The sequence below is a fragment of the Helicoverpa zea genome, chromosome 31 (genome assembly GCF_022581195.2).
Source record: "Helicoverpa zea isolate HzStark_Cry1AcR chromosome 31, ilHelZeax1.1, whole genome shotgun sequence".
Classification (NCBI taxonomy): Eukaryota; Metazoa; Arthropoda; class Insecta; order Lepidoptera; family Noctuidae; genus Helicoverpa; species Helicoverpa zea.
This window is the reverse complement of record NC_061482.1, coordinates 13,736,114-13,763,933: the sequence shown is the minus strand read 5'-3', so window position 1 is coordinate 13,763,933 and position 27,820 is coordinate 13,736,114. Positions and strand designations below refer to the sequence as shown.

At 35.8% G+C, this 27,820-nt stretch overlaps 1 protein-coding gene across 1 annotated transcript; it reads right to left on the bottom strand.

Moving 5' to 3' along the window:
- Positions 1-177: 177 nt before the first annotated feature.
- LOC124645323 lies at positions 178-26,686 on the bottom strand. The gene is made up of 8 exons (XM_047185122.1): positions 26,515-26,686; positions 24,801-24,953; positions 18,761-18,896; positions 14,341-14,468; positions 11,821-11,946; positions 4,736-4,900; positions 2,161-2,385; positions 178-444 (listed from the first exon to the last, which is right to left on the bottom strand). Exons 1-8 carry the CDS (start codon positions 26,684-26,686, stop codon positions 323-325), a joined length of 1,227 nt encoding a protein of 408 aa, XP_047041078.1. The 3' UTR covers positions 178-322.
- Positions 26,687-27,820: the final 1,134 nt, after the last annotated feature.

Sequence of the window (27,820 nt, the reverse complement as noted above, 5' to 3'; positions counted from 1 at the left end):
AGCCTTGGTCACTAGGTTGTCTATATGATGACGGAAAGTTAATGTAGTATCGAAAAGTACTCCTAGGTCACGTATGACAGATACTCTGTTAAGTTATCTTTGGTTCCAACTAGGTTTAGTCTTCATCAATATAGCTAAACCTGGGTACAGCTGCAACACATCAGTGTCTAAAGTTGTGATGTATTTCTCATCGGTTAGAGCTAGGTTTTCGAATCAGTTAAGCATTTTGGTTTTATTTTGACATTCTTACTTATCTTGCCATCCCTTTTAGAACAAAATCCTCTTCTTATTAGGCTAGTATTAAACTTCACTAAATTAGGATTTAAACTACATTATTCGTACAAGGTTGTTGAATATAGTTGAGACAAAAACCTCTATTGTCTATATCAACTGGTGCTTCCACGTTGTCTGTGTGAAACCATAGACGGAATGGTTTCACCGTACCTGTGGAATGAAAAGAAGTCTCTTCAACCATCTTCGTCATCGTCATCACTCTAGTACCCTTCTCACAACTTTTAATGGCGCAGCGTGTCTTCTTCCATATATCATCTATCTAACTTCATCTTACACAGTAAGTACCTAACTAAAATTCCGGCTAAACAGTCTTTCACACAACCCGTTTCAAACAAAGAAGAAAAGGATGCCCAAAGAAATGATGTTCTTTGGGCATCCTTTTCTTCTTTACCAACGAACGCTCAAGTTCAAAATCTTACACACTATTAACCTCATTTCTCGGCATTAAACTCTCATACCAAGACAGCCTCCCTCAACAAAGCTCATCGGTCACTAGTGAAACTTTCAAATTTCCTCTTCTATACTCATCCCTTGCTACATCTTTTCACCTTAAAATCTATTGTGGGTGTTGTAAATACAATCTTTTGTACATACGCCTTCTGTATATTTTTGGGTGTTTCGTATATTAAGTGTGCAATAAAGAGTAAGGTTTAAGTGTAATAATGAGATCGAGGCATACAAACTTGGCACCAAATCTATGTTTCCGTATACGTCTTATCTTTGATTCAATCATCTTCTTTGAATCATGCACTTCAAAAGCATTACATATTTTGAGATGTTCGAAAATTACCCAAAGTTCTAACAGAAGTTTCGTGCTCACAGACTTTGAAACTAGATTTAACGTTAGACGTTTAACAAACAGGATAATAGATGTGTAACACATGAACAGCATTCTGCATCTTGTCTAATCCGTGTATCTTGTTCTGTGGATAGTTAAAGTAAGATTTTGTGAACTAATTCTGTGTTATCGTTTCTATCGTTTCTCATGGCATGTGAGTAAAGACAACTAAAGGAACAAAGGTGGTTAGTAAGAGGCATGCTAGACATGTGTGCGTGTGTGAATGTGTGCTTGTAAGTGTGTGTGTTTTTGAGACAGCAAAGTATTTAAATGTGTTTTAAATTCAATTTTTTATAATTCTTAGCTTTACCTATACTTGTCAAAGGAATTGACATTTAGTTTTTTGTTTTCACAGCAGAACTGCATAATAGTAGTGAACTAAATAATACACAATAATTGAAGTACTGAAGACTAAATCCTCCGGCTTTGAGCTAGATTAGAAGTCAGTCAGTCTTTATTGTTTTGAATTGAATTAAAATCTATTCCTGCAATTCTAATAACCAGCTTCTATTTTTATATTACGAAAGATAATATTGAATAAACAATAATATTGAAGTTCATTTTTCTAGGTAGAGAGACCTTCTTGAGAGCCTCAGGGTGTTTTTCCAACATAACGGTAATGAGTAAAACACGTGCAGTGAAAAGCGAAGTGGTATTGAGATACGAAAATAGATTTTGAAAAACATGTGTGTTAGTTACTTATATTAATTTTATATTAGGTCTGAATATTACAATTATTTGATGCCTATTGTTATCTTTCTTCTAACAGTGTTGTTTAGTGCAACAGTAGTTTAGGGAACTACTTTCAGCATCCGGACAAAAAGTAGCCAAGATAAAATTTCGATGTATAAAGAAATTAAATGAAAAGTTTTATCAAAATCCGTTCATTCTTGTGCGCACGAAGAAGTAATTAGCATACACACATACTTACATACACACTCACAAACTTTCGCCTTCGCATTATTAGTGTTACTTACATATTTATTTTATTACCCACCTACTAAATTAATTTAATATTAACAACTTACTCAGCACAGTTGCCGCTTGCATAGAAAGTTCCGCGGAAAAAGTACCGCCGCAGATTCTGTCTGTACACAGAGCTTGGGCTGGCTGGATTCGGCCAACGTTGGTCGCACATGGGAGTAGAAGCCAATCATTGGCACAATTGTTGGGGCCAGCTCCTGATCCAATCATGGCGTTGACTGGGTTGTTGCTGTTGCCACTTAGAGTGAAGGATCGGGAACGATTGTTGACTGAAAAGTGGTCAATTGTTAGTTTATTGTAAAGAAAATACTTGTTTTTTTTTTTGGAATAAAACAGGAAGGCTAGGCGTGTTAGAAAGGCGAGGATGAAAAAGTCCTTTGTTGAACACGATTGAAATGAAATGAAATGAAATGAAATCGTTTATTTTGCAAGTTGGACATAAAATCACTTTTACACGTCATTTTTAAGAACGCTGAGGTCGGCATTTCCTAATGACTGATCCCTGAGAAGAAATGCCGAAACAAACTCAAGGGTCATAGTCTCTTTTAATATTTTATTTCTCAATTTGAATGTATTTAAGCTTTATGAGTGTAGCTTTGACATAATTGAAGACTAAGATTACGAGATGCAACAAGCTGTGATCCAGAGATGTAATAAAAACATTAGAAATAGGTCCTGACCTATTTGCAAATTGTTACAATCATTCAGAGAAACAGTTTCAATTTTCTAGTGCTTGGAATAAACTTGGAACTGGATTATTATTTCATCTCAGCCTTGGAATAATCGTTTTGCTGTCTTGTTTATACGCAGCGCTGCTGATAACAGTGATAATAAAATTCAATTTTCAAGCATTAAAATAAGTTTGTTTCTTAACAAACATCATTGGGATAGTTCCAAAATAGTATGGGCTGTTTAAAATTGGTTCAAATTTTAAATATTTTGTAAAAAGTACATATGGTGTATACCTAAAGCCTTCCGTAGCATAGGTAATCTAGTAAATCTAGTATTCGATATATTTTTTAAAACAAAATGGGATGAGTCTAGGTATTCAATCTCAAAACGATAAAAAAAATATGCTGTAACATTGATATAGGTTGTATAGAAAAAAGTAATCCATGTCTCCTCCATATTAGCATGTCCGAGGGCAGATCAGGCTTCGCAATACAAACCCAGATCGCTGAAAATATACTTTCCTAATCATTTTTTCCGTACAACAGGCACGTTTGTCCTAATAACCAGACCACTATTTACAGGAACTAATACTTTTATGCAATAAAAGATAAACAAAATATACGTTTACATTCATTTACACAGAAACATACGCCCATCGAAAAATAAATATCGAAAAAGGTTTTCAAAATGTTTATTTGTATGCCTCCTATAATAGTTAGTCGACTGGAAACTTCAATTTGGCGCCGGTAAATTAATATTTTTCAATCGAGCGCAATCCTTCGAAACATTTTTATTTAGTGAAACATTCCAACCACTTCAGATTTATTTAGGGGAGCAAATAAAACGGTGCACTACGCTGTAAGCTCTGCGTTTTCGCTCTTACGTATATTAAAATTATTTTACGCTTGGAAAGAGTGTAAAATGGATTTTCAGTGTATCACTCGAATTGCGTATTCATGCATAAAAATCCAGCTGAATGGTCAATATAGGCATAACTCGAAGAAGCTGATGTGTGAAGCAGTGATATTTATTCGTTGTTAATAAAGTTAGCGCGTAATATTCCTGGAAATCATTAGAGCAAGCAATAGTAGCTTTATTTAATTTGTGATATAACTGTATTTGACTTTAGAAAACAACTTCAAAGGCTACTTAATGGTTATGATTTATACAAGTAAGTGCCATTACCGCTTGCATCTTTGCATGAAGCAAGCTACGTAGGTATAAAGCTACTCTATTTGTCAGCCAGGTCGATATTTTATAATGGCAGAGGCATACGACAAATTAGCTAGGTTATTTTTTCTTGGGGTTATTCCGTTGTTTTCGTAACCAGGACAATATTTAAGCCATAGTGTGTAGTAAAATACAGCCTGGCTAAGCTCGTTAGTGACACTCCCATTGTCCACGCGGGGATCGGGATGTAGACAGCGGGGGTGATTACAGGGGCGCGGGAGACGATCTTGTCAACTCCTGTGGACCATGAGAATGCCCATAACGAACTTTACACTCATTTGCATATTAAATTGAGTTTTTTTATTTTTATGTTAAAGTAGTTTCGCTATCGCCTTAGGTTTAAATTACTTTTAAAGCTGTAAGTAAGTAGTAGTTTCAGAATTTTTATCGCCCCACTGCTGGGCACAGGCCTCCTCTCAAACGGAGAAGGATTGAGTCTCTAATCACCACGCTTGCTGAATGCGGGTTGGTGACTTCAGAATATGTAGTCCAGGTTTCCACGAAAATTTTAACTTCACCTTTTTATCAGCTATTAGTGGCTATCATAAACATAGAAAGTCCATACAACATAGAAAAGTTGCATTAGTCCTTGCCTGACCAGGAGTCGAACCCACACACTCATACATGAGAGGTTAGTGCTCTACCCTCTAGGCCACCACGACAGACGTTAGAGACATAAATAATTAAATGAACTTGCCAAGCTGTAAATAAAATCACCTGTATCTGGACACGCGGTGTACTGTATACCACAGAAGTTACGTTCCATTCTCACGCAGATGCCATAGTCCTGGTTGCTGAGCTGCAGTCCTGAAGTGGGGTCGTAGTTGAAGGAACGTAACTGTCCTGATACTCCTGTGTAATACTGCAGGCAGCCTTCGTCAGCTGGTGGCGAAATTGGAATAAATATTTCTATATTTCAAGTTTTCTTCGTGGAAAAAAATAATTAAAAACCTATCGTTATTTCATCAATTAGGAAGAGACATTAGACTTTTTATATCCATTAAAAAAGTAGGTATGTCTAGTGATACATAACGTGTTTTTATAGATTCTCATATGAAGTTATTATTTTTTTGTTATACGGCTAAAATCAATTACAAGATAACCGAGACTAGGAATGATACTGAGACAATATCTTGCTCAATGTACAACTAATAAGCAAGATTCCTGTGCAGATATGGTATTCCGAAGTCCAAAGCTGCAATATATTAAACATAATTAATTTAATCTACCAGGTATGAGCTGTAACTGTGTGCCTCAGTCGTACTGCTACTGTACGGCTTCCCAAACATGTCGAGACAAGGAGAACAATTCACTATTAGATAGAAATTCAAGTCTAGGTACCTGTAAACCACATCTATAAGGCTGTGTTCAAACCATATTGACTGTCTGGCACCGAATGTGAGCGAACGTTCCTCAGTGTATTGTATTTCCATGCACATTCACTTTTTCGTGTACATCTAACCGATGATACGATATTACGCTATGCATAGACGCTGACAGACAGTCTGGTTTGAATGCAGCCTACGACTACCTTTGCTTTTCGGTTGTTCCTACAATATGCATCAACTGGCCTTCTTTTTTTCATGTTCTAAAAACTTTGTGTGATATTAAGTACTTAGGCCATAATTTTCATCGATATTGAAAACAAAAATATGTTTGAGTCAAAGTGAAATTTTTCAATTAAAAACAAACTGACCAGTACCACGTTGCTAACTTTACTGCAAAATACCAGGAATTGTATTCCAGAGTAAAATTCTGTGATATCGATGCCAATCAGTGCAACAATAATAATAAAATAATAATAATAAAATATTTATTTATTAGCGAAAAATTACAGATTACAGAAAAATTACAGATAGGTAGGCACAAAAAATAAATAAAAATAATATGCAGTGTTCGTTACAATGCACACGGGTACAATATTATTGTTGTATTTTGCAAAATCTGTACAGGTATATTAACCCTGCCTCTTAAACTAGGGTGACCTGTATCTTAAGAGACAGTGTTATTAATGTTATTAATAATTAGTCCAACATATCCTCGGTTCACGGCACTGAGAAATTAACCAGGAATATTCTTACTCCAACACTGGCTGATTTCGAGGTGCCGTATTTAGCCGAGGCTATGGACGCATGGAAAATTACTTGCCCGAACGAAAATTTACCCAGCAACCCGTCTTCCCAAAGACAGTGGGATGAGCCGCTCTGCAGAGTAGCCCGGAATAGTTTAATAGAAACGGCAATTACTCCTGCTGAGCGAGCGCGCCTACTGGCTGTGGGTAGATGGGAATCGTGGCTTTGGCTTCAGGCACTACCGTCGTCAAACATTGGCACCATGTTTGACGATACAACTTTCCGCCTCGCTACTTGTTTACGTATAGGAGCACCGTGAATGAAATTCGTCCTCATCGCTGCCACTGTGGTGAGGCTGTCACCAGCCTCGGACACCACGGCCTGTCGTGCAGCCGTAGTGCGGGCCGTATTGCGCGGCATGCAAACATCAATGACATTATACGTCGAGCTCTTGTTGCCGTCGGGGTACCAGCTGTATTAGAACCAAACGGCTTGGCACGCGACGACGGTAAGAGACCAGACGGCATGTCGTTATTCCCTTGGAAGATGGGTAGGCCTTTAGTACGGGACGCAACCTGTGTCGATACTCTTGCGCCATCACACCTTCCTAGTTCTGCGTGCTGTGCTGCTGCTGCCGCTGCGGCTGCGGAGAACCTCAAGCGGCGGAAATATAGTGGCCTTGTCGGAAACTATATTTTCGAACCGTTTGGGGTTGAAACCCTCGGGTCGTGGGGTCCGAATGCCCACATTCTATTTAAAGATCTCTCTAGGCGGCTGGTTGACGCTTCTCGTGACCAGAAGGCTGGCTATTACCTCGGACAAAGAATCAGCATGGCGATCCAACGAGGTAATGCTGCCTAGCCTCTTGGGCACGCAACCAGTTGACAGCGATGGGGACGAATTTTTTGACGTTTTTTAGTTGTTTCTTTTACTAGGATAGTTTTTGATTTTTATTGTAAACTAGCTGTTGCCCGCGACTTCGTCTGCGTGGGCAATTTGGAATTGTCAAAATACTACTTATGCCGTAGCGTAGGTGTATTCTTTTACATAACAATATAATTAGGATTACCACTTAGCAGCAGCACGGGTTGATCAATCAAGGTGGTGTCGACGGTGTGTGACTATTTATCTAAACAAAAGAAGTAAAGTTTGTGACGTTGAGGAAATCTCTGGATCTAGTCAACCGATTTGGAAAATTATTACGTAATTCTCACATAAAACAAAGGTCTGACAAAGTTGTCATTTGTACATTTTCTGCAGCAGCTGCGACAAATCAGGAGCCAGAAAGTCTGTCAAATAGTTTTACTTACCACGGATAACGCGGTGTCTAGTTCACTGGGTTGAAGAGATCAGATAGGCACTCCAAGTAAACATTGGTACTCAAAAAGATTCGGTTTGACTGGAAGCCAACACCCACACAATTGAGGAATAGCTGGGTGGTTGATGACTGAGTCATCAGGCAAGCGCATAGTTTCACTACTTGTATTTTGGGGATTTTCTGTGCACTCACTCACTATGTTATGTTGGAATTCCACCGAAATGTTTGCATTAGTTCACGATCAGGTAAAGTATACGTCCGAGAGAGTAAGTCCAATTCGTGTGTTGGCACTTGAAGCCTGCAGTTCTTCCAAGATTTTCAAAATGTACGCTCGCAATTTGTCATTTCTTGGTGGAGCCAGCAGATCAGAAGAAACATAAGTGCTGTGTATACTGTGCGTCACTACTGCACAACGGTAAAATTTCGTCTTTATAAATAGCACAAACGTTCGCTCTCTTGCGGAGGACGTTTAAATACCATATTATGTGTCACACGTAGGTAAACAGGACAACAGTATATTATCATCGAACCGCTTTCAAAGATCTGATGAGCGAACAGACCAGAACCAGAAGAAAAAAAAAGACACATATATTTGCAAACAAATTGAAAAAACTTCTCCTAAGCAAATGCTACTATAGCGTCAAAGAATACCTTGACGATAAAAAGATAGTCGAATGAATAACTTGTGTTTTCCTAATCTACTATTGCATCTACTACTGTAATTAGACTTTCTAGCCTTCTTTTGCTGTGCCCTAACAGGGTCCATAATATGTACCTAGCTTTAAGCCCCTTGTAACATCTTTATAACTTTATGGTATGCAAATAAATATGAATATGAATATGAACTGACTTGATCGCCTCGAGAAAATCAGAGCTCTATGAAGCGATCATTCGCTTTGATTCCTACTGCTATTGTGGTTTCTGAAAATGTATTCAATTAACCAACGATGAATATAATTCTTAGCCAGCCGACTCTTTTGACTTCTCGAAAATCATAACGATGGTTTTTGTGCAATGCACAAACGGAAATTCGATATACTACACATTCGATATTCACACTTCTACAGAATTGATATTAAAAGGTTTGACAACGGGCTATAGTAGCGTAGTTAAACTAACTGAAACAATTTTAGTGATCCTTCAATAAAGTTAGAGAAGCGGGTGTGCATGATGAACATTAAGAGTTGGTAAATACGTGATGATGATGACCTAATTCATTACTATTCTAATTTGTTCATGTACCACAAAACTCAAGTTAAGGTGGAGAAAAGGATTACCAAGCTCCCAAAGGTCTGGGCATTTGAAACACGTTGCATGGCATCCTGGAAAGTTACGTAATTCTCAGCCATCAGTTTGAGCAGTGTGAGGGAGTGTCAGGCTTTGGCCCTAGTGGGCCTCACAGGGGTTTGCTGAATCTCCTCGAGGGGCGCGTGAAATAACGGGTCTCCCAGAAGCCGGAAGGTCGATGACCCACTCAAAACTAATCGCTCACGCCTACGGTGGCCGGGAGTCGTCTCTCGACATCCGGCTTTCGTGGTGTCTTACCGCAGTGGCTGGAATGAGAGTTGGGAATTTTCAGTCGCTCCGCCGCCTCATTCTTTGTCATCCCATTTCTTCTCGCTCCAGATCATGGTTTAAACCGGGGCCGGGTGCGATAGGTCGCACAGTCCGCACAGTGGTGAGATCCGGGCGCCACCTCCATGAGATCAGAGTTGGGAATGTATGTTTGCAAAAACTAATAGAACATTTAGCAAAAACACGTTTGATAGTAATTCTGTCTTAGTAACTGAATAATATAAATGATATAAACGTAGCTATATAAAAGATGTTTTTTAGACTCAGTCCGTGGGTCTGACTGTGACTGTTCGTAATTGTAAACGGTGTATTTGTGATATAATTCTTAGCTCGATGATTTGTGATCAGGAGTTGAAAGCAAGTATGTCTCTGGCCTGCGACGCGTAATTTGTACGTTTTCAGAACGAACGAACTCTTGTCTTCTGTTGACATCTTGTTGACATATTGTGACAGGTAGTTAGTTATTCCCATTGATGTTAATTTTAGAAGTGACACAATGTTTTCGGTCATATTTTGCCTACATTCTTTATTACTCAAAAAGTATATTAATAAGGACCTTCTATTTATATGTAAGTGAATTCAAAATAATGTAATATATTAAAACCAGGAACTTATTTTTAAGGATGTTTGAATATTAATTACAATGTTTTTTTTATAATAATAAAATCTTAGACTCGCAATGCACTTTCAGTGTGATGCATGTTTGTTATTGGATGAGATGAATGGATATTCATGTTTATGAGAGGTATAGCTTATATTATGTCAGAACAACATATGTAGACTTTTTAAGAATGTGGGGAAGTTCATAATTTCTTCGGGACGTGGGTACCGCTTCCCATGGGAACTACTGCCCGCACCGGGATAAAATATACCCTATGTTACTCGTAGATAATGTAGCTTTCTAATGGTGAAAGAATTATAAAAATGTCCCTGATGATGCGCTGATATTTCTTGTAGTGTTTTTACAGTAGCAAAATACACAAGTTGTCATATATTTTTTTCTTGAAAGTAAGAACATACCATGACAAAGTGAAGTCTGTTTTCATTGATATTTTACCTACTACCAGTTTTATGGCACATCTGTTTCTGCATGATTTTCTTCATCTATAATTTTAGGATATCATTTCTTTAAATTCAGTTGTTTGCTCAAGTTACTTATAAAAGCGTTATTTTCTATGTAAAGATAGATAATAGGCCGATAAACTTACAAAGTTCAACATTCAAATATGTGTCATTATTGCACCCGCTGTTGCAGAAACGTTAACAGAAATTATCGTTCATTGCTCATCCCCCGTAGGTGATAGCGTGATAATATATATCCTATATGTTGAACAGGCTCCCAGGTAATATTCATGCAAAATTTGATTTAAATCTATGCAGTACTTTTCGAGTTCAGTGAGACCAAACATACAGACAAACAGACAAACAGACAAACAGACAAAAATTCTAAAAACTATATATTTGGGTTCAGAATCGATAATAGATCACCCCCCAAGTATTCTTTTTAAAAAATATTCAATGTACAGTTTTGACTTTCCTATCATTTTATTATATGTATAGATATGTATTGTAAATATCTATGTAAATAAATAATACTCCATTAGTCCAACTACTGTTGTATTCAGTGACATTCGAGTAATGTTGTTTGTAATTGTATTTACATGAGGAAGTATTCCCTTTTGTGCATTTCAAAGGAAAATCAATTGAGGCATGTTCGTTTCAGAGAGGCTCTCTGATATAGGTCATTCATGGTTTTATATTGCCTATTTTGTTTATATGATTTTAATTTTGGTAATCAGCTGCATCCGGCTAGACTGGAAGCCGACCCCAACATAGTTGGGAAAATGCTCGGAAGGTGATGATATGATTTTAATTTTGAAAAATCAAAAAAGAACTAGAGCTAAACAAGAGCATTGTTTATTAATATTTCAGGAGTGTAAGAACTAAATAAGACGTTTACGAAAGCAAAGAGAACAATAAAAGAAAGGCTCTTTTTGTTTACATTTAAAGAATTTGAAGGCACGGGAAGAGATAGACAAAGCATTCACTAGTTTGTTATAACTTCAACGTCGTAATAAAGAGGAAGTACAAAAATGAATAATATAATATTAAACGTGAAATAAAATTCAGCGCAAAGCGAAAACAATGTTTGTTAATTAAGAGTACAATATAAAATCAAAACACTGCAGACTAAACAGTTGGACAACGGGTAACCCGAAGTTCTACACAATAGAAGAGTATGGTAATTGTAGAAAATAGATTTGTACCTACTTAGTTTTAGGTTATAGGTTTAAGCATGTTTATGTAATAATTTTCGCCTGTCTACTGAAGGCGATATGCTAACCTCTCCACTCAGAGACATTTAATGGTTACTTAAGCCATCCTTAGTGAAGGATTTGTATGACATTCCGTCACTAAGGAGTGACTTAAGTAATCATTAAATTTCTCTGAGTGGGGAGGTAAGAGACTTATTTTGTTTTTTTCCACCTTTTGTATTTACCATGTCTCTGCGAATAAAGGTTTTCATTTAATTTCGAAAATGTTGATTTTTAATCAAAGTTTTCAGTCGGTCTAACGCCGGCTAAAAACCCGATCGTTGTAATGTGCGCACTCCCATACAACCCCGTACATATCAAGCGCCCGATCAAATGTCGGCCAACTAAAAAGTCTGCTTTGTGGTTCACCTCTTACACTGTAAATTGCACTTATGTGAAACGTGTGTGAAGTCTGCTTTGTGGTTCACCTCTTACACTGTAAATTGCACTTATGTGATTTTAAAAATTTACCTGCGAAATGGAAAATACTATGATGTTAATGTAGGAACAAACCTTACTTACCTTTGTATATCGTACTGCATGGTATTTGAGTAACTTTAACCTTCCAAAGTCTCTCAAATGACGTCCCGCTGGTTACAAATGTTAGCTTCACAGGGTTCGTCATACCAATGCCTGCATCTATATACACTAGAATAAACAATACACATTATTAAAAAGTTCTGTTGAACAAAACATTAACAGCCTAACTACAAACACTTAAACATCTGTTAAACACTTGCCTAAAAAAAGTGCGGCTGCAAATTGGACCTTATTTTAACGTCATAATCTGTCATTTTTCTTTGGACAAAGTGTTCAACAGACGTTTAAAAGGTTTTGTGGTACGACGGTAAAGATCCTATGTAGGTTGTATAACATTATGATGTTATCTATACTAATATTATAAAGAGGAAAACTTTGTTTGTTTGTTTTAAATATTCTTTCACCATTAGAAAGCTATATTATCTGCGAGTAACATAGGCTATATTTTATCCCGGTGCGGGCAGTAGCTCCCACGGGACGTGGGTGAAACCGCGGGAAAACGGCTTGTATTTAATAAAGCGTGGGCAGTCAGGTTACACGCGCTCTGCATTTATTTTACAAAAGCTCTCCGCAAGTCACGTCAAAATCTGGCTAATTAGCCGCTCACCGCGTATGTCTGATGTTACCGTCGAAAATAAGTCCATAGGTAGCCTTTTGTTTCGAAATAGTATATTCATGTGTGCTGTGCACGTGAAGTGTCATTCATAAATGCATAATGCCATAATTAACCTTCTCTCTTTCAGTGAGTTTTTTTCAACTGAAAGTATGTACTACATATTTTTAAGACAGACTTTTTTCACCTTCAAGAAAACATATTTGATCCGAAGCAATCTACAGGTTTACCGATACAAAAACAAGATTACGTTATATATTTTTTAAAATGGAATTTGCCAAGATTTTCCAGTGGAAAATAACATTATTTTTAATTCGATAGAATTTCTTTTCAGCTAAAAATAAGACGGGCTGAAGCTAGCCTGTAGGCGGTAGTTTCTAGACATTTCTTTAATCCCTATACTGTAAGTCTGCCTTCGGAATTTTCTCGGGCAAAATATCTTTGATAAAATGTTTAGCTGCTAATGAACAGTGTGATTCGCCATGACTGACTATCATTTATATCGATCAGAGAGTTTTGAAAAGGGGTGACGTGTACGTTCAAAATGAAGTACCTATTTGACTATAGTTGCTTTATTATTTCACAATGTAACCTTTTTTGCATGAGAAGAATGTTGTACTGTAGATAATATTTTTTTCTTTAAGTTAATGTAAATACAGGTCTTCCCAGTACTTATATTAATTTGTTCGAAGGTAATTCCTTTTTTTCTGTAGAAAAATAATATGCCCCTGAGTCAGTAATGAATATCATAAGAACCCAAGCAATTTATCTTTATTGAATGTAGTAGCATCCTAGATATTGCAGTTCAATAGCTACCAATCAGTGAATTCAAGATATTTCTATACAAACATAGATGCAACTATTTCATCGTCCTTGATAAAGATGATTCCATAGAAATTACTTGGTAACTGGGACAGGTCTTTGTGATGTCAATGTCATTTGCCTATATTCAATAACAAGTTCAATAATAAGTTATTTGTATTGGAAATATGAAGCTTACAGCGCTTTCATACAAGCTGATTTTGTCGCACATAATAAAAGTATGCGTAGGTACGCTCAGTTTTTCTTTGTTCGACACTACCCACGCTGCAAAAACCTATTATGCGGTTTCAGGTATTTTCGCTTGATCCGGTCATTGTTAATTATTTGTTGTGCGTGCTACACCCCTGCGTACCTAGCGGAAAATTCTCTAGTCTGAAAGGGCCGTCACCCTAAATGCAACAGGATTAAGAGATCATATACCTATTCAATGTACTTAGTTATTACATGGTATCGTAGTCTCAGTCTAGCAGCCAGACATGCTAAACTACTAGTAAGAATCAAAGTCTTAACTATGTCATCGGTTTTGAAGTCTGTAAGCCTGCACTTCGGATCTATGAAGTTTTGGAATACTCCGTGGCTTTTGCTGTATATCATGGCTTTTGCATCCTATGCAATCTAGTCGAGCCTGAGGGTAGAACATTTTTGGAGTTCTAGCGTGGTACCTCAAAGGGATGGCTGTGCGATTGGTTTTGATTGAAATATGTTTCTGGGATGTGTGTGCTTGCTTTGTGTAGTCATGAATCCTTTTTTTGTGGGCAGGTTTTGGAATGTTTGACTTTTATTATTGGGAACTTTTGGGCGGTGAATACTCTTGTTTTACGTAGGTTTCGATAGTTTTTAGGTGTGCATATTTTATGAACAAAGTTACTTAGCAGGAGTCTCAGGCCACTTGGCCAAGTGATCTCAAGTAGATATTAGTACCGGGGCCGGTTCTTCTCCATAAGAACTATATGCACCTAGCTACTGACATTTCTATGTGAAATAAAAAAACTTTGACTTTGAGTTGATTCGAAATCTTTTCAAAACTTTAAAGCGTCTTTACTCAATAGCTTATAAATTATACTTACTATGACTTCCTTGATTAGCTCCACAGATAGCTGGTACAGGGTTTCCACCAGACACAATGAACTGGTCCTGGTTACATACGTGGTTCATTTGCTCCGGACCCGCGATTGTGAAGCGATTGAAGTCCAACCTAAAATCAAATTATTTTTAACTAGCTGATCCGGCGAACTTCGTACCGCCTAATTATTGGAGGCATATTTTACACAATATTTTTTTATTTTCGCATTTTTTTCTTATTTGCTCACCGTTTAGACCTACCCTGGACTACGACAAACATTTTAAAACCAAAATCAGCTCAATCGGCTCAGCCGTTCTCGAGTTTTAATCAGACTAACGAACAACAATTCATTTTTATTTATATAGATAGATAGATGTGTATGGACGATATAATTAACATTATGTAATTGAAAAAGAGAAAGTTTCAGTTCCGTATTAATTGTACTAAAATTCAAGTATAAAAAATGTAAGTCAGTTTTAAATAAAACCCTTTGAATTCAGCACCTCTATACAAAATTTCATCTAACTTTTTCTCTGTAGCTTTGGAAAACTCCAACTTTTTCTCAGTAGGTAGCATATTTTTCAGTTAACGAAAGTTTTAACAAATCCTCTACAATGTGTGCTCATGCAATTATTTCTAGGTAAACTCGAAGTCGTAAGCCGTTACAAATTCTAGAAAGTTCTGTACGTTGGAATATTTTCAATCAGTAATATGGTTCGTGCTGCGAGGCTTTTCCTAGTTATTGCAAACGCTTCAGTAGCTCGAGTAATAAGATGTATCATAAATGTTCTGAGCACACACGTAGGTGCTCTACACTCTACAGCGTGTATTGACTTAATATTTTGATTTAAAGTATGTTTTGTTTTAAGTTAAGAGCGTGTATGTCAACCGCGCGCCATTTGGCCTACAAAGGTACTTTTCAAACCACTGTTTCTAATTAACTACTTATCCTATAACTATGTTAATTTTTAATAAAGCAAGGTAATTTCACTGTCTATATAGTTAATTGAACATAAATTTCAATTTGTGTAGATTAAATACTGAAAACCCCTATAACGAAACAGATGTTTTATAAAATTCCCGTTCAGCGTCTATTTCGAAGCTTAAATTCATGTGAAAACAGTGGCAAATCTAATTATATTTATTTTTTTACTCATAGACGAAATCCCCATGCCTATAGTTAGTTGAAAACATTTTTTGATTTAGGTCTCTATCTTTCAGAAAAAAATATTTTAACAATGTGAAAAATTGTGAATTTCAAATGCTTTTTTTACCTACCTATCTTACTTAATTTAATATAACAATTATTTACTATAGTAATATAACTCTTTCTTTAAAACATAAACTTTATATTATAATTTAATCTCTCGTTTTTATATTTTCATAAATTATTTAAAAACTACTATAAAACGCTGCACGCGAGTCAACTCAAACCAGACCGCCGCGAGGCTTCACAGAGAGAGGACGTGTCGCTCCCTCATATCGCGTAGGGTGAATAACCTCTGCCGTGGATGCCGAGAATAGAGTACATTTCAAGCGCGACCAACAAATCTTGATACATTACTATTTTATTTAAAGCTCAATTTTGAAGCATATTTTTTTTTATCGATTGAGTTGAAATTTTGTTTGAACGTTCAGTTTTAATGACAATGTATGATTCTATATCCAATATGGCGGTATACCCAAGATGGAGAAAAAAATGTTTTTAATGCATTCCTACGATATGGGTATCAAATGAAAGGGCTTGCTATAAATAACTCGAAAAAAAAAATGTGTCGCGAGTCTTAATCCAATATGGCGGATTCCTTAGGCTAGAATTCACTTATTGCAGATGTATGTTACCAATCGAGCTATAATTTGATTTATATGTTCATTTTGGATGTACCCAAATTTTGACTTTTGATCCCGAATAACTTTTGAAGCATATATGATAGAAAACTTAAAACTTTATTTGCAATGGTAAACCCAAGCTCTTCACCAATATTTTGCTTTCCGGCAATTGTTGTTATTTGACCACAATTTTTCGGTCTGGATGGACTGGACCATTCATATAAACAATCAATTTTTCAAATCGGTCCAGGCGTCTTTGAGAAATCGAGAACAATCAAATTGAGAACAATCACAAAACAATCTAATTGAAACCTCCTCCTTTTTTTTGAAATCGGTTAAAATACAGAAACTCTTAACATTGCCATTAATCATCAGTCGACTATTTAGTACTGTTGAAAATTGTATGTAATAGGTATACAGAAAGTCCTCAAAAAGGTATTCATAGGTGCCCGATTTTTTTGCAAAAGAGTGTAAGTATTAACGACTTATTTTCATGTTTTTATATTTTAGTCATCCATAGACTTAAACTATTTTCTCGCTATTAACTATTGACTAAATAATATATTTTTGTTCTACCAATTTCACTCGAAAGGATCAAAATGGTTTGTGTGACTATACGTGAAGTATGATAGGCACGCACACAGCCGCGACGCTAGTCTGCGCGATTTTTTACGTTGAATTACCTAAAGTTGACATCGCGCGCCGAGCGTACACGCTCTTAAGTGGTGTGGGTTAGATAAATTTTAATGAATCGAAGAAGCAAAAAATAGGACGCTTACTAAATCATCTCGTCTGTACAACAACACAGGAGAAATAATCATTTTTTATTTTGCTAATAAACATTACCACTTTAGGTATTGAATTGAATTGTATACCTACTTATTTTAGTCCAAGTCTAGTACTAGTAAATCTTTCTTTGACCATTTGACAGTTAATTATGATATAACATAATGAGAAACATCACTACGGTATTTAGGCAAAAACAAACATGATTTACTAATTATATTAAACACATAATATAATTAGTAAAATATGGCTAATTTAATTATGAACTGAGTTCGTAATTAGTACTAATTTAATTTATTTTAATCAATTAGAGCTAAAATTGTTAATATCTGTGGTTTATATAAATTTTGTTAAATTTGATCAAATATGCTTTTCGAATAAGTTTTGACCGCACTACGCAATACAGTTTACCGCAAACCTATTACTTAGTTACGTTTAATTAGTGCTTTAACATAGATATGAAAACAATAGATGATTCAATTTCCATTTTAGCATCACATTAAAAAAAACCGTGTCTATAAGGCAGGAATCATGCATACCTACGTAGAGACCCCACACATAATGAAAAAACAATTGACAGTTGCTTTTATACTCTTTACAATGTATGAGCCTGATAAAACTATAGTCTGACTAAAAGTTTGCAGTACACGTGGGCTTCTAAAATACAAGCTGCAATTAGGCTATCTCGCATATTCGTCACACGTAACTGACGCTAAATTAGGAACAAATGCCACAAATTAGTACTCATGAACCACTAAAACTGAATTTTCACCTATGTAGGTGTTTTATAATAAAAGAATGCACCCTGTGAATGATACACAAGACATGCAGATTCAATATTGTATCATTTGTTTATATTATTGAGTTACTAGAACTGTATCTTAGAAGTTGTAAAGGGAAATAGGTAATGACAGACTTAGTATTGCCTGTCAAGGACCGGCACGAGTAGGCAATCAGATGCAATATTATTCTTGTAAAATGTTATTTGAGAAACAATCTCAAATGTCATTTGTAGTTTGATATTTATTTAAGTTGTAGGATTTATATGTCTTTTCATTCGCCTTGTTAATATTATTCTTCTGCCTGCCGTGTTCCCAAATTATTTGGGGAGTCGGCGTAATATGTTTCTTTCTTCTATTTCTATGTATCAGACGTCATACTCACACCCACTCCCTTCTTATTCATGTCCCTATTCAAGCATCCAGCATTATTATGCGATATAAATAAATGATAATAACTGGTAATAGGGATTGGCATATTATTAGGTGATCATTTTTAAATAGCCAATTACTAACTCCAATAATTATTCGTAGGCAGCGTAGCGGTGGGCTACGAGAATTTCGTAGCAGCAAGGCGCTACGCGTAGGAATGTATTACTTTCGACAATATGGTCTTATTGTCGTAGGATATAAAAAGACCTTTACAAAAACAGAATTTTTCCTTGCCATAGTTAGTTATAATAGAGGTCGCTTAAGCTTAGTTTATTTTTATTTAAAACAGTTTTCTATTGAGACACTTTTTTATGAAAATTTGCAATGCCCATAGAATATTGTTATTTCCCCTTAGGAAGCCAGGGCGAATTTACCATGAGATAAAGCTTTCCTCAGATTTTTATTTTTTAACTTCTAATATTTTATCGATAATAATTTCCTGAGACGCTTAAAAAATACTATGCAGTTATGAAAATATTTTTATTTTGACCAAGTTTATCATTATGTAGATGTCATTTTATTCGTCAAGACAATGAAAAAAAAAATCCTCGAAAAATATTCTACTGAAAATTGTTCTTCGAACTGACAACTGCTTACCGAATTTGGCAGACATCTGGATGGGCTTTCAGTACTGTAAGTTCGCAAGAACCAGTCCCGTCATACACCGAAGGATAGCCAGAATTCACGAAGTATGTTCCGTTCTCTGATGTTGAACTCCCGCATGATGTCATAACTGAAAGAAAAGCACGTTACAATAATAATAATTTGGTTTTAAGTTACTATTTCATTACGTCTTGTAGAGAAAAGATTAATGATAATTTATTTATTTGATTTGACAACATCGGTGACAACGTTAGTACATAAGTAATTTAACAAGTAAGTTTTCATAATTTACCACATCATGTGTAAAGCAGAGATAAAGTGTAGGACTATCGAATGTTTTGACCAGTTGTCAGCTATCAATTTCCAAGGTAGAATATCCGTTGTTATATGAATATTAACGTATTTAATTTATTGTGATAAGGTACGACACACTCTGTAGTATGTAAGTGTGCAATACAAATAAAAATTAATGTCACTTTTCGTTGTAATTTTATAACTCAAGAACGGGCTCACCTCTCTAAACCGAATGTTTAGGTTTTGTTCGGACTGTTTATTAAATTGTCTATGTGAAGTTTGCACAAAATAGGTCGAGCGGTTCTTCATTTATCAATTTTTTTGTAACAAAATGGGGAACTTTGTACGCAGCGAAGCAGGTACCAGGCCTCTAAAATTAATAAATTTAATCCAAAAATCGCTTATGTTTTGATACAAAAAATATATCTCGATATTATTGCGTTCGAGAAAACTTACCTTAGTTATCTACTTCGAGGGATCTACCTATATAAAGTAGATCACTGGTTTACGAGTACTATGTACTTCAATGCTACCATTTACAGTACAGTGCAAAAAATCTGGGTGAGCAAAAACTATTACTTGAAATCTAAAACTTTGTTATAGTTCGGCCGCTCAGAGAATGCGTTTCTGACACATCGCGATTGAACTGACGACGTAACTTTGTAATGGCGTTGCAGTACGATAAAAATATTTTTGCTGGTTGTTTATCGTTTTAACAATTGTTGAGCATTAAAACAACATTATTATATCAATAATAATCAATGAATGTTGTAATTTTGTGCCAAATTGAGTGTCAAATAACTTGGTAAACAATATTTTTCTAAATCTATACTGCGCTATTACAAGGTTATGTCAGAGCTTTATATTTGTAGTGCTGTGCTAAAAATAACAGGCAAGTATCGTAATCTGTTCTGGTTGATGGTTCTTATACAGTTATAGGTACTTATAATATAAAATAATACGTTTTGTTTTTCTTTTTAAGAATTTGAAAATAATGGACTATAGGATAACTTTTATGAAATATAAAAATAAAACTATGATCAAACTGAACGCGCGAAAGAAAGTAGCATTTTTATATTTAGGTTGAAAATGGTAACCCCAAATGGCATCATGGGCCGTCATTTTGTGACGCTAAATAGTCATTTGTTGTCGTTTCGTGCGCTAAGACTAAGTGCCCTGCCTCATTAGGACGCCAATGGCGACGTCGCCGGCTACGTATCCAAGCAGTTAGTATTGAAATGTATGGAACCTAACTCACTTGGCGACGGTTTGGTAACGTCGCCAAATTGGAGGCGTGGCAACGAGCTACAGTTCCCTATGTGGCTTCTGGCTACCGTGGCAACTTGGCGACGTGGCCACAGTAGCCACTATAATGTACACGGTAAAGCGCACCTCCCTCACACAGTCGCCAATGTGGTCGCCAGTCAGCTTGCAATTTCTTGAGCGACAACGTAAACAATTGACTGTCGAGACGCCATGGCCACTCGACTTGGCGACATTTGGATGCCAGAAGTAGCCAGACCTGTGCCGCTGGCGACGTCGCCATGGCGTCCCAGTGAGGTAGAGCTCTAAAAACCTGATTTTGGAAGATTTTGACCGAGATATCAGGATTGATTCTGTTATTGATAATACCTAATATACACGTAGGCGAAGATGATGATGAAGACACCACCTCCTCAAGCGAATCGGAGTCTGATTAACATTCTGTACGCACATTCAATTCAATGTACTTACTTTATTGCATAGAAATACAGATTGTAACTTTGTAACAAAGAATAAATAAAACGATTTTATTATATGAATATTACCTTTTTTTGGTTTCCACTTAAATAACTAAAATATAAATTTTAAATGATTCCGCCAATTTAAAACGAAAATAATCTTAAAATAATGCGGCGGTTTATTTTGGGGGAACGGTAACGAACTCAGTGTTATGTTGTGCCCATCACTAGTCCTGACTAACTGATAGGTGTCAGGAACGCATTCTCTGAACGGCCGAACTATAAATAAATGAGACATAAAGAAGATGATGGATTTATTATCATATGTAGATTACTTATAGTAATTGTTCATTGTATAAAATGCCCAATAGCAAACAATTCTCAAATTATAGTTTAGTAAAAATGATAATTTGCTGTCAAACTTTCAGAAACTTGCGTTGAGAAACAAATTTCTCTTATTTTGGGCCACTATTGTTGAAATAAAGTAACTTCAAAGACAAAATTAGGCATTAAGAACACAGCAGTTATTCAAACAGCATCGACTTTTTGGATTTATAGGACTATGTAAAATATTCCTCTGGCCCATATTTATTGCAATTGGGTTTATTTGCATCGTTCTGACCTTGGCAACGAAGCCACGCCCCTTTGTTTCAGTTTACAGTAAGGAACGCCCTCACAACTGGGGTACGCCCCCTTTTGGTGAAGCTTTCAGCTCAATTATTTATTTGTACCCATCATTTTACATACCTACCTACATACAGATACAGAGAAGAGTTCGATCTTTCTCGAATCCAATTTTTCATGGAATTCTGAGCATGATTATTTTACTGATGAAGTATCATATATTATTTTAATTAAACCATTCATTAACATCCAACAACTATACAGGGTGTGTCGTTCACAATCACATTAAATCCTATCGCATATACTTTATTTGTTCTATGGCGAATTGTAAAAAAAATACCTAATCCATTCAGTGGTTTAACCACAGGATTCATTTTTCGTTTTTATAATTTACAACATCATGTGTGTAAAGCAGAGATAAAGTTAGGAGTATCGAATGTTTTATTTAGTTGACCGCTGTCAGTTTCAAAGGAGAATTTCATTTGTTTGTAATATTATATGGTGTTGTAATTTTCGCACATTTTTATTCTATTTACTTTGTTTGAAAAATTCATTTTTTTATTTTTACGTATTTATATTTTTTCTTTGTGTTAATCGACATATATTAACCAGTATAGTAACCCATTTCATTTAATGTGATTGTGAACGACACACCCGATATAACATGATATTCACGTGTGGATATTTAAAAAAAGATTTTCTAAATAATGCCTCGCCAGGCAATATTACTCGCATTTGCGGGAGTTATTGGAAGCTTTAAATTCGTCAGTTAATTAAGATAGCGTACCAATTTTAATTAATAGACTGATACTAGTTAATAGACTCTTGATAATTTAGGGTTAGGTTATCGTTCAATATGATCCCATCAAAATGATTTCAGCACACATAATCTGAACATAAGTTCAATGTTCAAAAATGCCACTGATTTCCTAAATTACGTTCGTTATAAAAATTAATCTCAGTGGCGTGCACTTAGAGAGGCCTATGTCCAGCAGTGGGCTGCGATAGGCTGATGATGATGATGATAAAAATTAAACTAGAGCTTTATAATTTTAACAAGGTTTTTTTTATCATTGCGCATCACAGCTACAAACAGAAGTACCTACACTTTAAAGTACTTACATTGGCTTTGCAGTTCATACACGACTAAAAGAGGACTTTTAGAAAATCGCAGATGCATCAAAGGGTCGAATAGACGTGCCGATCCGTAGCGCCCACTCTATCATTCGCGCCAAAAAATAGATAAAACAAACACATAATGATTTGCCGCGAATCTCGTCGCGTTTTATTTGATTGCAAAACCTTGTCGCCTTGCCAATCAATATTTGATGCACATATTTTGATATTTATTCAACTATTAACGATTTTAACTTTAATAAAGGAAGATGTTTTCAATTCCAATATTTTTTTATGTGGTGGGTGGGTGAATCAATAATTATTTTCTAAGTTTGTATTGTGTTTTCTATGTTTATATCTTGGATACAAGTGGCTGGTAAAAAGGTGAATTAAAACATCTCGAGGAAACCTGGACTATAAAGTCTGTCGCCAACCCGCATTGAGCAAGCTTGGTGATTAGCGCTCAATCCTTCTCAGTGGGACGATAAAACGGCTGTGTCGCTGTATTTTAACTATATTTAGAGGTGATTTCATTGTTTCAAACAAGATAAAGTTTTATTCAACTTTTACTGACCCAAAGTTCTTAAGAACAACATTCAAATAACTTTTATTTATAAAGAAAGAGTATCATTGTTCAGAATAAATTTTGTAACTAGCGCGGCGTTTCATAACGGTCTGCAAAAACCTATTAAAATTAAAAAAAAAAAACTTGAATTTGGTTTTAAATAGAGTCGACCAGATACCACGTAAGTATAAGAAACGCCATGGGGTTAATCCATTCTGAGTATTATACCCTACAGTTACGTAACTTGGTTCCTAATGTACCTAACAGGAGTGATACACAGCTTAAGCTCGCAAACCCAATATCGGATTCCTATCAGAATTTTATCAATCACGATAATAGTGCACTCAGCAAATGAATACAGGTATGATAATTTTGACGTCGAATATCGAAATGATCGAAATAATCCAAGCAATTAGTGAATTGAAATCGAGTCGAGATTTAATCGTTCTAGACAACTAATTTAATCCCTTGATTCAGATTAATAATGTTGTTGTTAAGTCGTGTTTACTGGAAATAATCCTACAATTTCATGGAATATCTACAGCGATTATGAAAAGCGGCTTATGTTGGAAAAATAACGCTCATTAAAGATAATCTGGAAAGTTTTTAGTAGCTATTTTCCCTTTTTCTTGTTAGTTGCTAATTAGTCGATAAGAATAACTTTAATAGGATTTACTTTAATAGGAGAACTTCATTTTTCAAGAATTGTTTTGTACAAATAAAAAAATAAAAATTATCCTACTTATATTATAAATGTGAAAGTTTGTGAGAATGTATGGATGTATGTTTGTTATTCAATCACGCAAAAACGGGTAGACCGATTTGATTGAAATTTGGTATGTAGATAGGTGATACCCTGGATTAACATATAGGCTATTTTTTATCAACACACCACGCGGGCGAAGCCGCTGGCGTAAGCTAGTAGCTATATATTTTCTCTGCTCAACAAATTATATGATTCATTGGGTAGGTCGAGTACTACCAACTGCTAATTTGATGACATGCCAAAGGCTCAATCAAAATACACAAAAGACCTAGGTACTCTATTTGAATAAGCTTTTGAAAACAAAGGTAGGTATTGACTTTGGCCAGCTGTCATCAATAGAAGTCATCAATTTGATTGCAGTACCTGCCATAGTGTGTTATCTTCATCAATCTGAGGGCGATGCATAGGCATACCATAGTCTGCGGTCCAGACCATACGCAAAGCCCTTTGTGTCGTCTATCTGACCAGCCCCGAATGTACGCATAGAGTTCTATAGAACACTGGGGGGTCCAGTTCAAAGACAATTATGAACCTGCACTGTGGTCGGCGCTAGGAATGTCCGAATATTTGTAAAGGCTTTGATTTCGCTGAACTTTGATGCCTTTGATTGATATGCCTTTGGAAGAAAAGCTAACATTGGTATTGCACGGCGCAAATGCAAGTCCATAGGTTTTCACACAGCGTTTTTGTGTTGGTGGATTTTTTCAAACCTACAAATAGAGAGTATACGCGAGCCGTATTTAAAAGTCATCTTTCTATCATTCGTACTGTAATTGTTTGTTCGTGTAAAAAGTGTGTATGGTATTGAGAAATCGATACTTAAAAACTGTTGTAAGTCGGGGTAAGATTAATAATGAGGAGTGTTTTAGTTAGAACAAATCGAAATTAAAATATTAATGTCGATTTTATACAATACTAATTTTCAATAGGTACGTGTTCAATACTTACATATACAACATAGACCAAATCCATTAGCACAGTATCCATTTGCAGAGCCCCCTCTGGCGGTACACTCGCGCGCAGTCATGCAAGTACCATTGTCACCAGAAGCACCCGCACAGCCGCCATTAGGAAATGTCACCACCGTAAAGAGAGATAGAACTGTTGGGAGATTTGTTATGTTAATATAGTAGTTTAAATGCATTATTTTGTTGCATTTATATACCTACTTACTCCTTACTATTTCACATACCTACAGATTATGTCTAGGGGAGCGAGTTTGTACATTATTTAAGCCCTGGAAAACAATGGGGTTCGGAAGGAACACTGTCGGGGTATCAATAATAGTCAGTATAAGTCTGATACTTATTTTCACTCCACCTGCAGGCGAAGGGGTAGTAAGAACTAGTAGGTACTGAAACTAATATTTGATTTATCTGCACAATACTTTTGACGGCTAAGGTATAGGCACTAGAAGTATCTATTTTATGTAATTCTATATTCTGGTGTATAACTCCTCAGTTTTCTATCCTAATTTACAAATCATCTAGCATTCGAACAAAGACTATTTCTAATGAGAGATTCCATATCTTTCATATTGAATAATCCTTTTGTGACGTTTCACGCTAGCATGATCTACTGATCTGAGCGTCGTAAGATGAATCACACATTAATTGGCGCGCTCCGATGCACTAATTAATGCATTTGTAACCACACGCGTTGATGTGTCGTGTGTTTCACGTAATTTTGTAGTTTCATCTTAGAATTTATCAGACTGTAACAATATTTTGATACGTATAAGTTTTTATTATTGTTACCCAAGATATGGGTGTTAAACTAGCTGTAGGTATATCATTTATACAGCTAGTATCGCGGTCAGTACCTACTATCGCGCTATAGGTACATAACACAAAGATCTTAGTTTAGCCTGGGGTGGTAAAACAGACCAAATCACACAACCTTACCCGCACACTGGAGACTAATAGTCGGCCGATAGTTGACCTGATAGTTGAATTAAATTTTTTAACAAAAGCATGAATTCAATCAAAGTTTTTAGTCTGGTACCTGTCAAATACCTGATACATGTTTGTACTTTTCAAGCGGTCGATTAATATGTCGGCCAACTAAAAAGTCTGCAGTATGCAGGTACTCTAAGGGTGGCGTTTATGCAAACATCTACGGGCGTACTAGAAATCTAAATAAACATAGAAGCTAGTGCAACTTTTAACTAACTAATATTAGTGTGAGATCCGCTTATTTCTCTAACAGATTGAGCTCGGTCAACAAATCTCTAGCTTCGCTACAAAGTAAACACTGTTGAAACTAGCATCAGCGTACACACTAGCAAAATGAAAGTGTAAACTTTAAACAAAAGTCAAAGTCGGACGGTTGCTTGTTTTGCTACAGTATTAATTGAAAAAGGGAAATATATCAAAGTTCTTTGAGTAGTTAATAAAGCTTTATTTACCTGTGTATGCTGTTTCAGTGAAATTGTGGAGTCGGGAGATAAGTTAAAGGAGAATATTTGTGAAGCGGAAAATTTAACTGACTAATGAAATATGGTTTTGATTTATAACTTAGTTCGCAGATAAACGTATATGTACATGATGCTAACCAAAATATATTAAAAGGCAGGATCGAGTATTGGAAAATTTTTCAGTTTATAGACATTACGCGACTGCAATATTAAAGTGACGCAAAACAATAATACAACGCTACTTACATCTACTTTCCTTAGATCCCGGCGGCCAAAATCGTTGTTCCTTCGCCACATCTTGCACCTTTCCCTTATACCGACTCGCAAGTGCACCTCCGCGAATCCTCCCATTAGCCCTCCCTTCATTCCCATCACAAAACCCATACATCAACACAATTACCACCAAATGACTTCTCATCTTAACCATATAACCAACTACACAAGTATGGGAAGATTATAAACTCGCCATTTCTATATATAATGCCGTCGGAAGAGGAAACAATAGTGAATTTCACCTATTACGCAGATCGTGACAATGGTCCAGTGATAATTTTCTTTTAACCAACAGCACGGAACGAGGTCCCTTTGTTGAAGTAATGACGCTACTTATAAAGGTAATCGGTTCGCAGTTTCGTTGACACTAGTAACGTATTGTTGGGATAAATGATAAAACTATTGCTAATAGTAGTAATGAGCTAGTGTTATGAAATTCTTGTGAATGGGAAATAACGTGTTTGGCGTGAATGTGTGCTTTTGTGTTTTTGATAGTGAGTAGTTGGAATAGTATGTACATAAAAGTATGTACCTACTTTTGAACTGACAGTGCTTTAAAAACATTTAAATTATTTACATATTTTATTGCTCTTCTTGTGGTACATAGTATATACCTATAGTACCTGTGTTTCTAATAACAAGAAAACCACGCTCTATTGGCAAACATTAATCATTACCAGTGCAAGGATTTTCAAAACACATTCGCATAAAAGTCACCGTACCCATTGGAACTTTCATTAGCGGTTGACGTAACCAAAACGAACTTAGGCGACTTTTTAGTAGCAAGCGGGAATTAGTTCCCTTTGGCCGCAGCCGAATGGTCAAAGACACAACCAGTGATTAAATAAAAACAAAAAGGAATGTTGATTAAAACAGATATTACATTTTCGGAAAATGATACATACGAAAACAATTTTTCATCATTCCTTTTAACATGGTTGGATACTGCAAAATGATGGCCGCGGGATTAATTCTGGGAAGTCCATTGAAATTTAAGTTCCGAAAAAATTATTTGCACTTTAAAACTCCCCCTTTGAGCCGATGCAATAATCCTTTGTGTAGCTCAACTTTATTACATACAGCGCGCGCTCATTTTAATTGATATCGAATACGCAGTACAAATATCATGCAGAATATTTTTCATAAAGAGCTGATATTTATTTTCCTAGAACTGAAATCTATTTAATACTCTTTATGTTTTTTGTAACGATTTTTTCATAAAAGGATATTGAAATCGGTGAATTTTAAATGAAAGGATTGTAAACAAGTAATTTCAGGC